The sequence below is a fragment of the Drosophila busckii genome, chromosome 3L (genome assembly GCF_011750605.1).
Source record: "Drosophila busckii strain San Diego stock center, stock number 13000-0081.31 chromosome 3L, ASM1175060v1, whole genome shotgun sequence".
In the NCBI taxonomy this organism is placed as follows: domain Eukaryota; kingdom Metazoa; phylum Arthropoda; class Insecta; order Diptera; family Drosophilidae; genus Drosophila; species Drosophila busckii.
The window spans coordinates 15661683-15681987 of NC_046606.1; the positions used below are offsets into that span (position 1 = coordinate 15661683).

General features: G+C 41.8%; 6 protein-coding genes across 7 annotated transcripts; 4 read left to right on the forward strand and 2 right to left on the reverse strand.

Moving 5' to 3' along the window:
- Positions 1-267: 267 nt before the first annotated feature.
- Positions 268-1639, reverse strand: LOC108599055 (peritrophin-44). Its single transcript, XM_017985835.2, has 2 exons — positions 1556-1639; positions 268-1485 (listed from the first exon to the last, which is right to left on the reverse strand). Exons 1-2 carry the CDS (start codon positions 1560-1562, stop codon positions 365-367), a joined length of 1128 nt encoding a protein of 375 aa, XP_017841324.2. The 5' UTR covers positions 1563-1639; the 3' UTR covers positions 268-364.
- A 2097-nt stretch (positions 1640-3736) lies between these two features.
- LOC108599144 (peritrophin-44) lies at positions 3737-4963 on the forward strand. Its single transcript, XM_017985931.2, has 2 exons — positions 3737-3823; positions 3895-4963. Exons 1-2 carry the CDS (start codon positions 3817-3819, stop codon positions 4893-4895), a joined length of 1008 nt encoding a protein of 335 aa, XP_017841420.2. The 5' UTR covers positions 3737-3816; the 3' UTR covers positions 4896-4963.
- Positions 4964-6426: 1463 nt separating this feature from the next.
- On the forward strand, positions 6427-9473 carry LOC108599796 (possible lysine-specific histone demethylase 1). The gene is made up of 3 exons (XM_017986863.2): positions 6427-7887; positions 7944-8482; positions 8538-9473. Exons 1-3 carry the CDS (start codon positions 6446-6448, stop codon positions 9146-9148), a joined length of 2592 nt encoding a protein of 863 aa, XP_017842352.2. The 5' UTR covers positions 6427-6445; the 3' UTR covers positions 9149-9473.
- A 28-nt stretch (positions 9474-9501) lies between these two features.
- On the reverse strand, positions 9502-17305 carry LOC108599795 (polyhomeotic-proximal chromatin protein). The gene is given in 12 exon segments (XM_017986859.2): positions 9502-10037; positions 10101-10283; positions 10344-10627; positions 10683-10932; positions 10994-11131; positions 11193-11468; positions 11532-11704; positions 12584-13430; positions 13433-14074; positions 14512-15402; positions 15971-16616; positions 17082-17305. Coding segments are annotated over 11 exon segments (4395 nt in total). The 5' UTR covers positions 16601-16616; positions 17082-17305; the 3' UTR covers positions 9502-9956.
- A 603-nt stretch (positions 17306-17908) lies between these two features.
- On the forward strand, positions 17909-20238 carry LOC108599799 (probable deoxycytidylate deaminase). Of its 2 annotated transcripts, XM_017986870.1 has the most exons (3): positions 17909-17979; positions 19069-19350; positions 20154-20238. In XM_017986870.1, exons 2-3 carry the CDS (start codon positions 19094-19096, stop codon positions 20164-20166), a joined length of 270 nt encoding a protein of 89 aa, XP_017842359.1. In that variant the 5' UTR covers positions 17909-17979; positions 19069-19093; the 3' UTR covers positions 20167-20238. The 2 variants fall into 2 exon arrangements, with proteins under 2 accessions (XP_017842359.1, XP_017842358.1); XM_017986869.1 differs by lacking the exon at positions 20154-20238 and having other exon boundaries at positions 19069-19684.
- Positions 17936-18946, forward strand: LOC108599798 (clathrin light chain). Its single transcript, XM_017986868.2, has 2 exons — positions 17936-18065; positions 18161-18946. The coding sequence occupies exon 2, from the start codon at positions 18172-18174 to the stop codon at positions 18835-18837; it is 666 nt and encodes a 221-aa protein (XP_017842357.1). The 5' UTR covers positions 17936-18065; positions 18161-18171; the 3' UTR covers positions 18838-18946.
- Positions 20239-20305: the final 67 nt, after the last annotated feature.

The following is a 20305-nucleotide window of genomic DNA, read 5'->3' on the forward strand; positions in this document are numbered from 1 at the left end:
CCGTTGAAACATTTCTTACTACAAAATATGTGTCATATTGTTGTTAGCTTTTGAATTTAACAAAACTACACATCAAATATAAAATTGAAACCTAAACTGAGTTTAACCACTGTTGAAGATATATAGATCAAAATTAGTTAGTTAGTAGTACCAGTTAACTTTGTATAGTTAGTTTTTCAAACATTGAGACATTGCTGCTCTGTCTTGGAATTTTGTTAAAAGAGTTTCAAATATTGTTTGCGTTTTTAATTGTGTATATATTTAAGGGTTTTTTTCTTTAGCTATGATAGTGCGTACATATGTATTTTGTTAAGCATTAGTATATGTCTATGAATAGATCGAATGTCTTTAGGCCATGTTATTATTATGGTTGTACTATCCAGTCGGCAACGTTGGCCGGTTGAGAGCAAATAGGATATGATGGCTCAACGTTCACACACTTCTTGTTTACCTCATCATAGAATGGGTAGTCGGACGGACAGCTATAAGTCTGCCCGTTCGGACAGTAGGTGTATTGTCTGCAATTTGTGTCTGGAACAGAGGCATACACTAGATTGGTGTTGGCACAGCGATTAAATGGACAGGATAGCGTATTAGGTGAAACACACTTCTGTAGGCCAGAGTTAAATTCTGTACCCAATGGACACGCGCCCCAGTTAGCGATCATTGAGCCTTCCGTAGAGGTTGAGTCATCAGAAGATGATGGGGGTGGGCCAGGCGGGCCAGGAGGGCCAGGTGGGTCTGAACCTGAAGCTGAACCTGTTTCCGGCTTCACGCAGGAGTAAAATCCGTAACAAGTTTGACCATCATTCATGAAAAGGCCTATATTGTTATCACAGATCGTTCCATTAGTTGCGGGTGGCAATCCCGAATTATTGTTATTGTTATTGTTGTTGTCGCCTGTGCAGTCTGCAGAGCCCACTTCACAGTATCCAGTAGCCTTGTTAAAGAAGCGACCGGATGCGCAAGTTCCAGGAACACCATTGCCGTTTAAGCATTGAATGTAGCCGCCGCAGTTGTTTGGATCACCGATAAATATGTTGCTGAGCGTGTATTTGCAATAGGTTTGCTGGATGCAAGTGTTGCTCCACACGCAGGTGTTGTTGCTGGCAACAAACTTCTGTCCGTCTGGGCAGCTAAGGTAGCCCGTTTTGCCATTGCCGAAGCAGTAGGCATACCTGCTGCAGCTAGGATCTGTAGGATCAGGCAGATAGCATGGATCTGTTATGGCTGCGCAGGTAGCAGCCACACTGGTGGAGCAAGGTGTCGTCGTGCTATTTTTACAGGCAAAAGAGGGTGCGTCGTATACTAGTCCTTCTCCACAATAGCCCCAGGCAACAGCCTCTTGACCTTGACAGTAACCCCACATGGTGCAGTCCATAGGATTGCCTATGTATCCGCTATTAGGCATCTGTTCGCATATATCCTCCATGGTTAAGCCATAGGACTGAGCGGCCAGCAATAGGCAGGCAGCCAAGTAGAAAGCTGCAAGGAGAGTTCATCATATATTAGTGTGGGGTTGTTGGGCATGCATCCTTGCACACCGATAGCTTACCTCTCATTGTGTCTGGCCTGTAGTAAGACTTATTCGCGAGCTTTCGTTGGTATAATGGTACTAAAGTCGCCAATCGCTGCTTATGCTTTATATAGCAAGTCGGCAGCCTGTCATAACTAATACATAATCGAAGGTGTTTAATTAAGACTGTTTGTAACTTCACAGATAAGCTGAGACAGTGCCAAGAACACAGCTCAAATGCCATAATTAAAAGTGATATTCCTGGTATTCGGCAAATTTATATGATAAGGTACCAGTATCTCTCAATTTGCCTTAATTTCTGTGCCTTTATTTAGCTATTTTCGGGGCACATACACTTAGTATGTCTACATGTGCCTAAAAGTCAAAATATTTAGTTATTTTAACTCGTGTCCAATTAATAAAACGCATTATCTCAAAGCACATGAGTTGCGCACCTTGTGGATTATCAATTGCTGATACTGTTATTTTAGTTTGTAATTGATGTCTAAGTCATTTCAGCCATTGATCGATCACCAAACACACCTCTTATCAACAGCTCTCCAATTTTGTGAATCACAACATTCCCTCCCGACAACATTAAATTGCATTCCCCAAAAACGAACGAACTTTGAATGAAAGCAGCTTTTTGCAATAAAACAAAAGCAATACAAGTAAGATAACTCTCATCACGTAATTAGTTTGTAGTTTTGGCTTACTACTTTATCAACATCCAATTAAAATGTCTTCAACATAGTGTTCAGTTTATTTATCTTCCTAATATATTTCCGGTTGACACTGTAGAACAGTTTAGTTTGAAAGAGAACTTTAACATTATAATTACTTTTACTCACATTATTACTTTCATCTTAGAGCTCGTTTTATTATTTATCTCTTACAATTTTAGATTACATAATAGTTTCTATAAATTCTATCAATACAAATACCATCCAAAATTTAATATTTTAATTTAAATTGCCAATAAATAATATAACGACCGAATAATATAAGTTTTTATAAATCAACTAGTCAATTGCAAGTCCTGTACATTTTTTTTAAATTAAAAAAAAAGGTGTGCAGCTTTTACTATTTTGCACTTTTGGGATCATTGCCCTATAATAAGCATCTCTGACTCTTTATTTATCAATGAAATATTAGCAAACTGCGTGTAAACTGAATTTAAAGCTGGACAACAAAGACAAGAAGGTCTCGCATTTATTTTTCAAAAACTTAATCGAAGTTGCCTTGCAGATTGTGAATTTCTTAGTCGACTGTTCGATTAATTCGTATAATTTGCATGTGTTAGTCTAAGTAGTTTATTTGGTAATCTCTAGAGAGACGAATGGTTATAACATTTTTATTCTTAAAAATTGGTAGCATACTTGCGGGCACGCATTCTTCTACTTAAAAATAAATTCTTAATATCCCTAAGAACTGGCACTGCTTATAAGCCTACCAAGTACAGTATCAAATTTAGCCAGAATTTTTTTTTTGAATAGATAACACGAGGGAACGAACCTATACAAAAATATTTTTTATTTAAGTTAAGAACAATTTTGGGAAATAGACTAAGAGACTTTTCAGACTACGGGCAATTCTCTGCTGGACATTTGGAATAACCTAACTTTGTGTTATATATTAATGGAAATTTAAATTGTTTTTTAATGCCATGTGCATTATCGAAACTCTTAAATTACTGCGTAAAGCAGTTGAAGCTTTTGTTATCAAGTCACAAGTGTTCGGGCAATGAGATGTCATAAATAATTAGAGCGTTGCAATTTATGAAAGAAATCTTTCTAGTTGTGGGTTCTCAAGTGAATGAACGCGATTCATTACTTTATCAGTTTGACATATTTATAAGACGCGGTAACAAGAGACGTCCATCATTTTGGCTAATACAAAATATGTAGTAGGGTATTTGTTACAATTATAATAATGATAGTATTGCAAATATGTACAAATTTAAACTAGAGTATTTGATCGTCGGCTTTAAACCGATAACATGCTTTCATTGCTTGAAAATTACAATCCATAAATTAGAAAAAACTTCGTGCGGCAATGTTGAGATATTTTTAAATTTTTTTATGGACTCCTTTGGGCTATAGATATCTCCCAACTTTTGGCAAATCAAAGATAAGATTTCTACACAGAGCTACCTGACTAATTTAAAGTAGAGTGTGGTATTTATATCAGTGGCACTGATATTCCATCCTAAAGGTATAAAAGCTTTTGTATATGCCAGTCTCTGTTTAGTTCGCGTTTATTCGAATACGCAGTCAGAAATAATTTAAATTTGATCAGACATGAAATGTGAGTCTTATTTATAATATATATAATGAATACTCATACATATTTAACAATTGCATATAAACATTGCATAGGGTCAATTGGGTACGGGCTTGGTGTTTGCCTGTTGGCACTTTGCTGGTTTCAGACCTCGCAGGCAATTACGCAGTTCGAGGACATGTGTCGACTTTTCAAAACCGGAATCAAAATACGCAAGCCTGGCACTTGTGATAGTTACATTCAGTGCGCTAGTGGTCATGGTACGGAGTACCAGTGTACTAATGGCCAGAATTTCGATGCCAGCTCTCAAAAGTGCGTGGCAGCAACAACTGCCAATAAAGCAGTTTGCGCCAATGTATGTGAAGGATTGGATGATATGTGGGTGTCGGATCCCACGGATTGCGCAAACTATTTCTATTGCTGGAACTCTGTTGCCTATCTGGGACACTGTGAGAATAAAGAGCACTTCAATGAGACTACTCAGTCGTGTGAGTATATCAGCGACTCACTTTGCGTAGAAGTTGCCAACATCTGTAAACTAGTGCCGTCGGGCACAAAATTCCGGCGTGAAGCAGATTGCTCCGATTACTACGAATGCGGAAAAACTGGTTCACATACGCTGAAGTCTTGCTCTAACCAATACTTTGATGTGGAGTTGGGAAAATGTATGGCCAAGGACAAGGTAGAATGCTCGGCTCATTCAAAGAAGAAAATTTGCGTTGACTCGAAAAATAAGCCCGTTACTGGTTATGTTAGCGATGGTGCTACCTGTCGTGGTTACTTCGCTTGTAATTACTATGGCTCTGTTGCCGATGTCGACCCGATTTGGTTGCAGTGTCCGGAGGGACAATTTTTTGACAAAGATATCCAGAAATGTGCCAAGCCCAGTTCCGTTGTTTGCACATTCAATCGCTGCGAAGGACGCGGTACTATGTTTGTCACCAGCAGCAAAAATAACTGCCACAACTATATCCAGTGCGAGAATAATGTAGAGGTGGCTGAATTTACTTGCCTTTGGGATTACTTTTTTGATGAGGCCCACCAGACTTGCACCAAAGCCATGATCTATGACGGGTGCTGCGATGGTCGTGACTGAGCTCCTGTCCATAGTGCCGCTAACAAAAAAACTTTAACATTTTCACATATTTGATGTGTATTTAATAATAAAACTATGAATGCAATATATCCATAATTTGAATTTCATTTATTAACAGTATATACGTTTTTTCGACGAATTCTCCCAAATAAAATGATGATGATGATAGAAGTGATTACTTCACGTCCTATTCGACTCGGCTCTATATCTTTGACATAATTAACACTTGCAAATGTTATTTAGTCGTCGTAGTTGTAATCAAAAATACAAATACAATACTGACATTCAGGCTTTTCGGGTATATTTATGATTTTAATATCAATGATTTCCGTTGATGTTTGAAATATTTATTTTTTTGCTGCACTACTCGCACTTTGTTTGTTGTGGATGATACGTGCGGATTTCTCTGCTTGATGTTGGAATCAGTGTTGCCATATTAGCTTATTTCAGGCTAGATATAAAATTTTTAGGCATGAACTATCATTTCATATATGCAAATCGCTTATAGCTTAAAATCTAGCTTTTTTAAAATTCATATTTCATATTTGACCAATAATTATTATCGTGTATTATTTATAGGCGATTTTTAGTTTTAGGTCAAATTTACTGTCGTAGTAAGGACGCAAAGAATAATAATCTATTTGAGTTGTATTATGTGCCATTCAAATACTCGCAAATCGCGTATTCAATCACATGATTATTGTTTAAGCAAAGTTGCGCAACAAAATGCAGTTTATGCTTATTTATTAGCTTGTTGTTCATAATTCTAGCTTATACTTACTCAGAATCTAGCTTGTGATGGCACTTTATGCCTGGCAGCACTGATTGTAATGCTTACATCTCGCTCGCACTAAAAATAAGTTTTTCTACTGCACTGCTCGCACGCTAGAGCTGCAAAACCATCGATAGTGGGAACATCGATGTTTTCAACTTCGATGTTTTAAAACCTCGATACATCGCTGAAACATCGAAAAAAATAGTAAACACTTTCAATCAGAAATTAAAGCTTTTTTTCAACAATAAAAAATATATAACAAAAAAGTTTACATTTTAGATCGATTCAAAATTTGTCCATTTTTCCAAACTTCCTGAATGCAAAGAGTGATTCAAAGTGATGGAGTAAAATTTAAAAAAAAATTCGCGCGCGCTATTTGGCCTAAAATTATGATGTTTTGCTTGTATGTAATTTATATGTTTGATGCGCTCTTCTTGCGTTTGCCAATAGGTTTGTAATCTGAATCGCATGATATATCATCATCAGCGGCAGCACGTACAGAAGCAGACGAGGACGCGGGAGCTAAAGATGTGGCAGCAGCAGATGTAGAAAATGATGCAGACACTTTCAGTCACACTGCACCGAAACATCGATGTTGAAAACAAAACATCGATGTATCGGAAAATTTTGAAAACATCGATAATATCGAAATCACCATCGATGTTTTTGCAGCTCTACTGTTCAGTAGCTTTGAGTCGTTCCTGTGGTTCAAATAAAATCAATTTTTAATTAAAAAGTTAGCTTAAAATAATAAAGTAATAAAGTATTTGCATAAATGAAGCCAACTCCGTCGGGTGCCGGCAAAACGGGCGAGCAGGAATCCATTGAATACGTTACGCTGATCAGCGACGAGGATGACTCCAACGATGTGCCCGCCACAAGCGATGAGCGGCGCACAAGTCGTCGCAATAAACCTAAGGTGGACTACACAAACAAGACTGTAACGACTAGCAATGTGGAGAGCGTTGGGTATGAAAAATCCAGTTCAGTATCTTCAGGCAGCAGTAGTGGACAGGTAGATAAGCGTACTCAGACCCAATCTGAGCAACGTCAACGCAAGTCCGAGTCTGTGAGTGGTAGCTCGCGTGGAGCAACGCAAAAGGATACGACGAATGGTGTAAATGGAAAAACACGCGACACCAGCACTTCTACGGTTCTGTCTGGCCAAGAGGGCGCTGTATTTCAGTCGCGTTTACCTTTTAGCAAAATGACTCCCAATGAGGAGGCCTGCTTTCCGGATATCAGTCGCTCCGGAATTTTAGGACATCGTGTGTTTCTGAACATACGCAACAGCCTGCTGCACATGTGGGTTGATAACCCAAAATTACAGCTGACCTTTGAGAACGCGCTCAAGGATTTGCCGCCACCCTTCGACAGCGAACCGAATCTTGTGAAGCGCGTGCACTCGTTTCTGGAGCGGCATGGCTTCATCAACTTTGGCATTTTTAAACGGCTGCGGCCTATACCAACCAAAAAGCTGGGCAAGGTCATAGTCATCGGAGCGGGCATCTCCGGACTGGCAGTGGGACAGCAGTTGCAACAGTTTGGTATGGACGTGATTATGCTAGAGGCAAGGGATCGTGTGGGAGGACGCATTGCAACCTTTCGTAAGAACAGCTATATAGCCGATCTAGGCGCCATGGTGGTTACTGGCGTTTACGGCAATCCAATGACGATTTTGAGCAAGCAGATTGGCATGGATCTGGTACCAATACAGCAGACATGCCCACTCTACGGGCCGGACGGAAAGCCTGTGTCCAAAGAGAAAGATGATGTAATTGAGCGCGAGTTCAATCGTTTGCTGGAATCCGCTAGCTATTTATCCCATCGTCTGGACTTTAACTACGCTGGTAATAATCCTGTCTCATTGGGCGATGCGCTTGAGTGGATCATTAGCATGCAAGACAAGGCAGTGCAGGAGAAACGTGCGGCCCACATGCAAGAAATTCTCACTGTGCAGGCAGAAATCATTGATCATCGCAAGCGCCTTAAAAGCGTTTTACTCAACATACAAACTCTGCGGACCAGCCACCAGGAGCTGATGCAGAAGCGCCTAGCCAAGGGCGTCCAAAGTGATTCCGCCTATGGGCTACAGGAATACAATATACGTGTAACGCAAATCAAGCTGGATGATGAGCTCAAATTAGAGGAGGAGCTGCGAAGCCAGAGTCAAATATTAGACACCAAGCTGCATCAGTTGGAACAGAATGGACATAGGTAAGTTGCAGTTGACCTTAACAAAAACCAATGTAATTCTAATATTTTAATTATAGTCAGGTTTATCTATCGTCGCGAGACCGCCTCATATTGGACTGGCACTTTGCGAATTTAGAGTTTGCCAATGCCACACACCTCAACAATTTGTCACTAAAGCACTGGGATCAGGACGATGACTTTGAGTTTATTGGCCACCATACAACAGTGCGTAATGGCTACTCCTTTGTGCCAGTGGCGCTCACCGAGAATCTCGACATACGGCTCAACAGCGCTGTCAAGGAGATCAAGTACAGCAGCAAGGGTGTGGAAATTGTCGCGGAAAATCTGAAAACCTCCAATTCACAGATGACATACAAGGCTGACTTGGCTGTCTGCACGTTGACGTTGGGCGTGCTCAAGGTAGCGGTGGCCCACGAGGAGTCAGAGCACGCCAACACAGTTAAGTTCACCCCACCGTTGCCGGACTGGAAGCAGCAGGCCATACGCCGCTTGGGCTTTGGCAATCTCAACAAGGTGGTGCTTTGCTTCGATCGCATTTTCTGGGATCCCAATGCGAATCTGTTTGGACATGTGGGCAGCACCACAGCCAGTCGTGGTCAGTAGCTGTTCAGCTTATGGTCAAATATTTTGTTAATTAGTTTTTTTTTTAGGTGAAATGTTTCTATTTTGGAGCATCAGCTCGTCGCCAGTGCTGCTGGCCCTGGTTGCTGGCATGGCTGCGAATCTGGTGGAGACTGTTACGGATGATATTATTGTCGGACGTTGCATTTCTGTGCTGAAGAATATTTTTGGCAATACTTCTGTGCCTCAGCCCAAGGAAACGGTTGTCACTCGCTGGCGCAGCGATCAGTGGGCGCGTGGCTCCTATAGCTATGTGTCCGTAGGCTCATCTGGCAGCGATTACGATCTCTTGGCCGCACCGGTCATACCACCGTCTAACTTCGAGCCCCACTACAGCAAGGAAGTGGACGAGCTACCACGGCTCTTCTTTGCCGGTGAGCACACCATACGCAACTATCCAGCGACCGTGCATGGCGCCTATTTGAGCGGTCTGCGGGAGGCTGGACGCATTGCCGATTACTATCTAGGCTATCCGGAAGGCACGCCGCCCGACATTGGCTACTCGGTGAGTGAGGCCGCCAATTCTGTGTCCGTCGGCAATGTTGTAAAGCTGCGCGATCTCTCACCACATCTCGCAGACTCGCCGTTGTCCAAAAAGGAGGAAAACTCAAGCACTGCCAATGCATCGGACTTGAATTAATGTTTAATAATCATAATCTGTTGTACGAACCAAAATTATCTAATTTAATTGTACCTTTATATATATGCACAATATTTGTTAGCTTGTAAGATTTTTTTGCGACAAATAATATAAACAATTGCAAATTGAAAATCGTTGCAAGGCAGGAATTAAAACCCCTGAAAAATAGTTTAATATAACTTAAAATTAAGGCATTAGCTGATTGACACAGTTCTTTGATACATTTTCTTTAAATTATCTTTCGAGCCCACATGCATTCGAAATATTTATAAAAAAAATGAATCTTCTATCGTTTAAATTGGTATGTACAAGTAATTTATTTCAATTATTCAATGTACATGAGAGCGTTTGTTTGCTTAATATACATATAAAATGTAACTAGAAATAATATTTAAATACAATAGCTATAACTAGATTAAGCTATACTTTAGACCAAAACTGCGTCAACTTAACTAAATTTGCGATTTCTGCCTGAACAAACAATCTTCGTATAAAAACATAATTTAATCATAGTGTATAAAAACATGTAGCTGCAACAAGCACTTTTTGTGTTTTGTTTGAAAAGAAAACAGAAACAATAAAGCAGGTTTAACTGTATATAACATATGTATGGCTGATTAGGTGTTAGTTTGCAAACTGCAATATGCAATGTATGTATATATATGTAGTAACTTAAGCAGATAACTTAATCATATAGCTATTCAATAGAATTAACAACTCATTGAGTTTATTGCAGCGTTGCCGTATACAACAATTCATTGTCATGCCCTTCCATAAGCTCACAAAGCTAATGTACTTTATTATCCGATTACTGCATGACTTCTCTAAAGCGTTTCTGGCGCTCCAAGCTCTCGACCTCTGCCCAACAATTGCGCATATTGCGAAACAGCTGTAAATGAATTGAAATTAGCTTCCTAGAGACGCCTAACAACTTAAGAAATTTAATAGCTACCTCATCAATCCAATTGTGCTCGGCAAGCAGATCGTTTAATATCTCCGTAGACGTCTTGCCGGGATACTGTTGTTGCTGCTCTGTGACGCGTTGCGAACAGTTGATAAAGAGATTAAACTTCTCATGCGCTATCTTATGGAAAAGATCCGCACGCGCGGCACAAATTCGACACAACACAATGTCCTACAAATAAATCCAAATTATTTAGTTTATGCAGATTTGGGACAAGACGAGTTGGCTAACCTTTTCATACATAATGCGCGCATCGGCTGGTATTGTTTGCATGGTGTTTGGATTGTAGGGCTCGCCGAAGAGCAGGAACCGCACAGCGATTCCCGGCTGCAAGCAGCCAGCGCAATTCTTTTGCGTTAGATTATTTTGTACCCACTCGGAGAACACATGACACTTTGGCCAGGTTTCTATGGAGGAAATAATGGTACGCGTCCAAGGTGTGATGGCCAGCAATTTTCGTTTACAAGTCTCCATAATGTTGTCAATAATCCGCACGCTGCCCAAAAAATAATCATCTGCAAACGAAGAATGAAATCGTCAAATGTACTTAGTGTAGATCAAGCAACTCACCCTTTTCCCGCGTAATTTCGGAAAAGAAACTGGGATCGAGCGCTTGCGATATCATGGTTTGTATATAAATTTCAAAATTGTCACGATGCGACAGATAGTCCTCCATTATCTTCTCAATATACTGCTCGGTATCATCGGCCTGCAATTCCGAGCGCATAAACTCAACGATTGTTTCCGTATGGGATTGTAGCTGTATGCGCACTGGCGCTTTGAGGTAGAGTTTCTTTGTTTCCAGATTCCATGAGGCATACTGCAAGACAAATGAATCAAATTAAAAGCTAGCTATTGTATTATGGTTTGAGTTTTCATACCTTGGACATGTTGCGGTAAAAGGTTTTGCCGTTCTGTCGAAAGGGTTCGTATTTTTGTAAAATACATTTGGAGTCCACTTGCCAGATGGTGGGCCAGTCGTTAAATAGATCCGAGCGCAGCACAATAAACTCACCAGTCTGCAAGGGAACAAGATTATAGAATATTTTCTTCCTGACTTTAATAATTGGGAGCACGCACTTTGAAGTTTTCCACGGAACCGGGGGAGCCAGTAGTGCCAGCGCTATAGACAACATTGCCCACAGCCTGCTGCATCTCCTGTTGTGGCATATAGTTAGGCACTTGTAACTGCTGAATTTGGTGATGGTGTTGTAGTTGTTGTTGTTGCTGCTGCTGCTGCTGGTTGAGCTGTATGTGATGCATCTGCGTGGCTGGCTGGCAATAGATATTCTTTCTGGGCGTGCCCTTGATGCGGCGCGCTGTCTTGCGCTTGCCATAGCCCTTGCCGTCGTCACTCTGTTTTGAGATGTAAGATTTGTATTGAGGGCATGGCAGATGCTTGACCGCGGCAACACTTACGTCTTCCTCCTGCGGCGTCCACACTGGATCCGTGTCCGAGTCGGTGAACTCCTCCGGTTCGGCCAAATTGCCAGCCTCCACCGTTGTGTTGGAATTTATCAGCAGTGCGTGCATGCTGCTTTCCTTAGCCTTGCGCGAGCATTGCTCACGGCGTGGGGGTAAATTCAAGGGGTCTGTGGAGGAGCACAAAAGTGGGTTAGCATGCAACGAGAATCTTATGTGATTCGTTTCGATTTCTGTGTGGTGCAAAGGGAGTGTGGCAGGCAACAACGCGCAATAACAACAACAACCACAATCGCCTCCAAATTAGAAAAGACCCACAGTAGTCGCCGTAGCGTGTTTCCTTTTGCTTTTTGAAGTCAGCGTTCAATTAAAAGACACTGAAGTGAATTAATATTAATAAAAATACACATTTGTTTGTTTTATGTTATTTTTCATTTTTTTCATTTGCTTTGTTTTTTTTTTTTTTTGTTTTTAAACTAATAATATTTGTTCTTGCTATGATTTCATCTCAAAAATACTTTTACTTTTTTTTTTGTTTTACTTTATGTTTTTATACGTTGCTCTCTCTCTCATTCGTCTTTATAACAATTTAAAAAGTTTAGTTTTTATATATGCCATTTTTACATATGCACAAAGTGTGTCCATAGTCCTTAGTGTCCTTAGTCCGGCCTGACGTCAGGTCACGTGTCTGTGTCTCTGTCACGTGGTTGTTGTTTGTTGTGGTTGCTGTAGAAGTAGAACTAGAAGGAGTAGGAGTAGGTGAACTAGGACGTGGGCGTCGTAGATTGCTAGCTTATGCTAATGCTGCCAGGGCCAAAGCAGATTTATAAAATGATGAGGATTGGGCGCAGCGGGCGTTGCCACGCTAACCGCACTGTTGATGCCTGAGGCTGTGGCTGTTGTTGTCGTTGTTGTTGACGCATTGGAGGACGTGTGATGTAGTTGTTGTTGTTGTTGGTGGTGGTTGTTGTTGTAGTTGTTGCATGCCGCAGAAGTAGTTGCGATAATAGAGTGCTTATTGGAATTATGGTGTTGGTCAAGTAACATACCTTGACTGCCTCCTCCACCGCCTCCTCCTCCTCCTGCACCTTGCAACTGCGCACAATGTTGCTGCACAAAGTGCTGCGCGCCCGGCTCTTGTTGCTGGGCATATGGCCGAAATGATGATGCTGTGGGATCTGCCGCCGGATGCTGTAGTCCACCGCTGGCTGACGTTTCCGCGGCTGCAGCTGCTGCAGCGGCCACAGCTGCCACCATATGGGCATGCGGCCGCTTCTTGGGCAGTATTTGAGTTTGTGAGAGTATTTTAATGCGATGCCCATCATCGCCTACCATGCCCGACATGCTAGGGTCCACTGCCTGAGTGTCCACCGTCGCCTCAGCTGCGGATGTCGACTGCGATATGGAGGCCTCATCGCCACCAGCGCCTTTGTTCTTCCGCTTGTAGGGCGCACGCGGATAATTCAGCTTTCGCGAGGGCTTCACCACAGGCGGCGGATCGTCATCACGCTCGCCCTGCAGAAACTTCAGATAGCTGTCCATGAACTGTGTCTTCTTCTCGCCTATGGAAGTGCCCACGCTAACGGGCTTGGGTGCAGCTGGGCTATAGGCATTGCTGTTGCCGGCGCTGCCACTGGGCGTGCTGCTCGACAGGCCATTGTTGCTGCAGGCAAGCGTCGAAGCAGGTGGCGGTTCGGGCGAAGGCGTTTTGTTGGGATTGCGTATGCCAAAGTTGGTGTTGTTCGTCGCGGAGTTGGTGCTACGACCATTGTGCGTCAGCGAGTTGGCGTATCCTTGCTTGGGCGCACTGCTGGCGTCCGCTAAAAACTCCAGCTCCTCCTCAATGTTTGGCACAATCACCTTATTGCTGGCCTCTGCAGCTGCCGCGGCTGCTGCCTCCTGTTGCAGGCGCCACAATTACTCGCTGATGTGTTGCTGCTGCTGCTGTTGCTGCTGCTCTGTTGTTGCTCCTGCTGATGTTGCAGCTGTTGCGTGTAGACCTGTTGCTGCTGCTGCTGTTGCGTATACGCTTGCTGTTGCTGCTGTTGTTGTTGTTGCTGCTGCTGTTGCTGTTGTTGTTGCTGTTGCATGCAGGCCGTATATTGTGTGGCAATGGGCTGCGGAAAAGCTGGATAGTACTGAGCTAGCTGCGTAAGATGGGATTGCGCTTGAGAAGATTGCAAATGAGCTGGCTGCGGCAAGTGTTGCTGCTGCTGTTGTTGGGAGGACTGTTGCTGCTGCTGCTGTTGATTCTGCTGTGGATATGTGGGTATGTTGATGGTGGCTGGCGACACAGAAGCTGCATTATTCTCTGTTTTCAGCGGCGTATTCCATTTGTTATTAAAATCGTAATACGTATTTTGTTGCTGCGCGCTGTGCTGTTGTTGCTGCTGCTGCTGTTGTTGTTGCTGTTGCAGCTGATGATGTTGCGTCTCCTGCGGACTGCGCACAGTATTGTACTCGCTGCTCGCTATCAGCGTCTTCTTCGGCTGACGCTTTCGCGGCGTCTTTGCAGGCTTTGGCGGCGTCTTCACTTCCTCCTGCAATTGCACAAACAAATTGAAGCAAAATTAATCAGAAGCAAGCGACAATTTCAACTTAATGTAATTGGGTTTGAGATATATTTACACATTGATTTACACAGTGGACACAACAGACACGCTCTCAATAATACACTCAGTTTCTCTGCTCTCTCTCTCTCTCTCTCATTTTTTACAGCGCCAACGTCACAGTTTCAAAATTGACCCCCAAGGCTCAATAGGAAGTGCAGTTCCAAGGAGTACCCGCCAATTGGAATTACACACATTGATAAACATTTCTTAGGCCCTTTTTTTGCTGCTTAACAAGAAGCTAAGCTAAACTAAACAAACATGAAAACACAAAGCAACAAACTAAAGACAAAACAAAGTCTAGAAAATTAAAAAAACAAAACAAAACAAATGAAAATATAAATTGAAAATTGAAATTAAATACAAACCTTGGGCAATGTTTGAATCTGTGACGTTCCCGGCGACATAATCATATTCGCCACAATATGATGCCTTGGCGCACGCGCCCCTTGCGGCGAACTAGCGCCATGTTGTTGCTGCTGTTGTTGTTGCAGCATCTGCTCATGCGCCGCCGCCGCTGATGCTGCCTGCTGTTCAACAACATTGATGGTATTCGGCTGATAGAAGGTCTGTTTGATTTCTAAGCCTGGTGGCAGATTGAATACCAGTTGCTCGCCGCTGTCAGCAGCATCATTGGCACAGTCCAATTGTCGCTGCTCCTGCTTCACATGCAGCTGCAGCACATTCTTCATTTCCTCCGGTCCATTCTCAACTTTAGTCCAGCAGTGTTGCTGCTGCTGCTGCTGCTGTTGTTGTTGCTGCTGCTGCTGAAGCTGTTGCTGTTGTTGTAGTGTGCTTTGTATCACAGATGAGTAGGCCACCGTGGCGGGCGCTGCAGACGAACCCGCGCTTGCCACGTTCACCACGGTGCGTCGCGCCAAGGGCGTCCCTGACGCCCCCGTTGACCCTGAAGCTGCTGCTGTCTTATAGACAATCACCTGGGGTGTGCCGACGACATCGACAGTGTTTAAATTCGTTATGGGCGAACCATTGGCCGAGCTGCTCAGCGTTGGACTCGCATACTCGGACGCATACGCGGGACTGACGCTCTGTTGCTCAATGTCCTTGTGTGTTAGCTTCAGCTTCTCACCATCTATTGTATAGTAGGTAACTGTTTCCGCGCTTTGCTGTTGCTGGTGCAGCTGCTGCTGCTGTTGTTGCTGCTGTTGTTGTTGTTGTTGCAATTGTGTCAAGTAGATTAGATCGTTGTATACTTTGATTTGAGCCTTCGTTTGCTGCATATTTTCTTGCTTGATTTGCTACATATTTGAGTTTCGCAGCAATAGTAGTAGAGTTGGTAGTGGTAGTAGTAGGAGTAGTAGTAGAAGATGGTAGTAGCCGTGGGTTCAGTTTTTTGATATTGTACATAGATTTAATGGAATCGGAAAGTGTTTTGTGTTGATGTTGGTTCGATTTTTATATCATATATATTTACATATAGATAGTTAGGCATAAGGTTACCACTTAAGACTGGGCAAATATTTATATATATTGTTTTTGTTTTAAGGGAGGTCCACTTTCATTAAATGGACCCGGGGCAGTTTAGCTTAACAAAGACTCTACATAGAAATGAGCGCGGGAAAGCTTTACGACTTAAATAAAAATTTGTGTAAGGTAATTTGGCTTTTTAAAATATTATATGTTGGAATTTTTGCTTAGATCCCACGCCCATTTCTAATAAGACCTATAAGAATTGGGACTAATGGTTAGAATATATTCTTAAGTTAGTTTAAATGTATATTTTGTGCCTGTTTTTTAATGTAGAGCCCCTTTGAATCTTGAAATGTTTTAACTATTTATGCAACTTGAAAAGAATTAGTTACTTACCACTTTGTCGGTCACTAGGTTCAGTTGTTGTTGCTGCGCTTGCTGTTGTTGTTGTTGCTGCTGCTGCTGTTGCGCCTGTTGCTGTTGCATGGCCAAAAAAGTATTGGATATCATGTTGGGCGCGTTCCAAGAGAGCGACGTTGAGGTGAGCGCCACCGTTGTGGGCGAGGGTGAGGCACCGCTAGATGATGAGTTTTCACCATAATAATTCGAGGCCACATTGTTGACAACAGCCGCAGCAGCGGCTGCCGATGAAACAGCCGCTACTGCAGCCTGATTTTGAAAGGAGCTCAGCTGTTTGTCCAGCGTACTGGGCAATTGCAATTGCTGCAGCTGACGATGCGGCGTATTAACTGTTGTGGAGGCATAATGCGCTGGCTTGGGCTGCACACTGGCCGCAGCGGCATGATGATATATCTGCTGGAATACTGGGTTATAGCTGCCAATAGGTGATGGTGGTACAAAGCTGCCGCCGCTAGCTGCGGCAGCATTAAAGCTCGCTAAGCTAGCTGCTGTTATGGAGGCCAGATGCGGATGTTGAAATTCCTCCGTTGTGCCACCTGTGCTGCCGGCACTACCGGGCACGATGCGATTGTATGCGTACGACCAAGGACTGGAGTTGGGGTCCATGTTGGCGCCTACGCCGCTGTACACAAAAATAACATTAATAACATATCAGCAACATAAGCTAAGTGTCCGAGAGTTTATCAGCAGCCACATGCTCTGTACACATACATAAATACACATACAAATATAATTGCCAATTAGTTTAATGTATTAATATTACTCAAAGTAACAATAAAAGTTATTCTGATTGCATAGTTTTGCTGTACGCAGCTCTTGTGTCAAGTGCATTTTCCACACTCACACACACACTCATCTGCACTCATACATACAAACGTACACAAATGTAAATTATGCCGCGAAATATGTTAGCGCGGTGCGAAAAGCCTCGGCACATGTTTTTATTTGTGACTGAAGCACAATAAACTATTTTCATACTTAATGCTGAGTTGCAAATTGCATATTTTTCATAAAAACTCTTTTGGCGTGTATAAACGTACATGTGTATTTATGTATGTATGTATGTTTGGCATATGCATATACATACAAGTGTGCGTACGTTGAGAGAGATGATAGCCACTAAAACAAGCAACAGCAACTGAATGGTTTTACTTATTCCAATTGCTCACACTGCCTTAAACCATAATAATATTTACATTTGGTTTATACACTTGTCAATGTACGTTCGAATTTTGTATAAATTTCTTTTGTAAACTTCTATAAATTGGCTGCATAACTTTTTTGTGGATGAAAATGAAACAATCTCCAAAATGGCCGCCGCGAAGTACAGTTTTAAAAGCATGGCTAGCCGCGAAATACAGTTCAAGAAGCTTCACTCCGGCAAAATACAGTTTAAGACACTCGTTACAAGTACTTAGCGGGTATAGAACCGATGACGATGTTCATCGGTGTTTATAAAACACAACATCGATGAAAATACCTTTATTTTTATTATAGGTTTTTGAACACATGTCAATATAGGACATATCATATATTACAAAATTTTATATATAAATCCAATAGAAAAAACGTTAGATATCAGTCTTATATGATTGAAAAGCAACTGACTTTAAAAGTATATGTGTATCATTTGCTACAAATATGAACTTGTAAGTCCACACTTCTATATGCTCCTGACTCTAACAGTTTCCCATATTTTACATAAATGTTTACATCAAAAGATTGTATTCATTGCTATTTAAAAATTTAAGTGGTTTCGTTGGCCAATTTTCTTAACTTTACTTAATTTTCATTTCAAATATTTCTCAAGTACAAAACTAAATTATTATCTGATCGATACATCGTTTAATATCGACATCAATAAGAACATCGGGAAATATCGCCAGAAAGAGTCCCGATGGTCAATCACTACCACGTACATTGTTTTTATTTACGCATCACTAGAGCACAGTCATTTTATCCCAAATAATTGATAAATTCAGAAAGTAATTGCGATTTAAAACCTTTTAATTCGAATTAAATAATTCTTTCAATATAATATACTACTTGTTAAGCTAATTTTAACTAAAAGGTAGATTGCAAATAAATACGTGTTTACTTTTTGTCGATACGTACATATTTTGCTTACATATGCAATAAGAAAAAACGCCCATTACAATTTTATAGAAAGCAACAACATGGATTTCGGTGACGATTTTGCAACAAAGGAAGAAGTTGATCCAGCAGCAGAGTTCTTGGCCCGAGAGCAGTCCGTACTTGGAGATTTGGAGGCGGAAATTACAGGCGGATCTGCAACGCAAGCAACTGCGACAACAGATGATGGATTGTTAGATGGGTTAGTTGGCGGGGGCGGCGATATGGGATTGGGTAGCGAACTGTCTGCTGCTGTTGGAGGTGGTCTCGAATCATCGACTGGCAGCTTTGAAGTCATCGGCGGTGAATCGAATGAGCCCGTTGGCATCTCGGGACCACCGCCATCGCGCGAAGAGCCTGAAAAGATCAAAAAGTGGCGTGAGGAGCAAAAGAAACGCCTGGAGGAAAAGGATCTGGAAGAAGAGCGCAAGAAAGAAGAGCTCCGCCAGCAATCCAAAAAAGAACTGAATGATTGGCTTCGCCAAATCGAAGAATCTATCTCAAAGACCAAATTGTCCTCGCGAAACGCCGAAATACAAACAGCTTCACTAGAAAACGGTGCAATTGAGCCTGGCACTGAGTGGGAGCGTGTGTCAAAGCTCTGCGAGTTCAATCCTAAGGTGAACAAGTCCGGCAAGGACGTTTCGCGTATGCGTTCCATTTACCTGCACCTCAAGCAGAACCCAATTCAAACGCAGAAGAGCACATAAAGTCGACTATCGTTATCTACAAATATATTTATCAAATATCTTTCAGTTGAACAATGAAATTCAATTATGAAGTATTCGCTGTAAATTCCAATCATATAAAATATGTATTAATTTTTGTTAGCAACATTTATTGCTTGTCATGAATAATAAAGAACCTTATACTAGTAAATTGCTGTTTGATGCCCCTTTTGTTAAACATTAATTTCATTTCATTTTATTTAATATTTACAGTCGTTTGTGTGCACAACTGAGAGACATGGACGTAAGTCAGCCACCGCGTCGATATAACGACAAGCGCAAGGAATATTTGGAATGGAATGATTATTTTATGGCCACCGCAGTGCTATCAGCGAAGCGCAGCAAGGACCCTGTGACACAAGTCGGCGCCTGCATTGTGGATCAAAAAAATCGAGTAGTGGCCATTGGCTACAATGGATTTCCGCGCAACTGCAGCGACGATGAGTTTCCCTGGGGCAAATCGGATGCCAAGCAATCGCTCGAGCATAAATACATGTATGTTGTGCATGCCGAGGCCAATGCAATCCTCAATAGCAATTGCACAAGTCTCGACGGCACGCGACTCTTTACCACGCTCTTTCCCTGCAATGAATGCGCCAAGCTAATTATACAGTCCGGCATACAGCAGATCTATTTTATATCTGACAAATATGAGGGTCACACGGCAACTATCGCCTCCAAGCGCATGTTGGATGCTGCTGGAGTTCTGTATAGTAGACATGTTCCAAAGCAGCAGAAAATTCTCATAGACTTTGCTGAGTTTCTTGACGAGAATTAACATTTAAAAACAATTTCGTTTGCAGTTTTTAACGACTGAGCTACATCACCAAATTAAAAGCATAAATTGAAAACCTTGTGAGCTTTTATTTTTTTTATGCTCGAGCCGCAGGGCCTTATAGTATGGTACGACAACTATATAACTTACCGTCCTATTGATTTTTTGCTCTTGGGCTGTGTTTATGCTCTACTTTTTATGGTCACCATGGCATGGTCAAGCATAATTAAGGAAAGCAACATTAAAAGTTTATGTCCAGTGAACATTGTATACAACTTCAGCCTTGGAATGTATCAGATTGCTGAATTTAGCACGCTGCTTTATAGGGTATATACCAATGCCTAACTGATCCTTCGCTGTGGCTAACAGATTTTTAATTCTATATATTACACTTCAAAAAATGCTCTAAAATTCAGATATGTATATGTACCTTTTCGGCTTGTAAATCGTCGTATTTTTTCATTTCATGCATTTACTTTTCCGAATTTAAATTAATATTCTTTGCTTCTCCTTATCGCAACAGACTTGTAAGCTGAAGATATTAATTACGCCTCTAAATCATCGAGACCATATCGCTAGTACAAACATTTGCATGTTAGCTTTGTTTGCTTGTTTGCTCTTTGGACTGTACGAAGAGATTGTTAAGCAAATGTTAAAGAGCATTTCATACGCTTC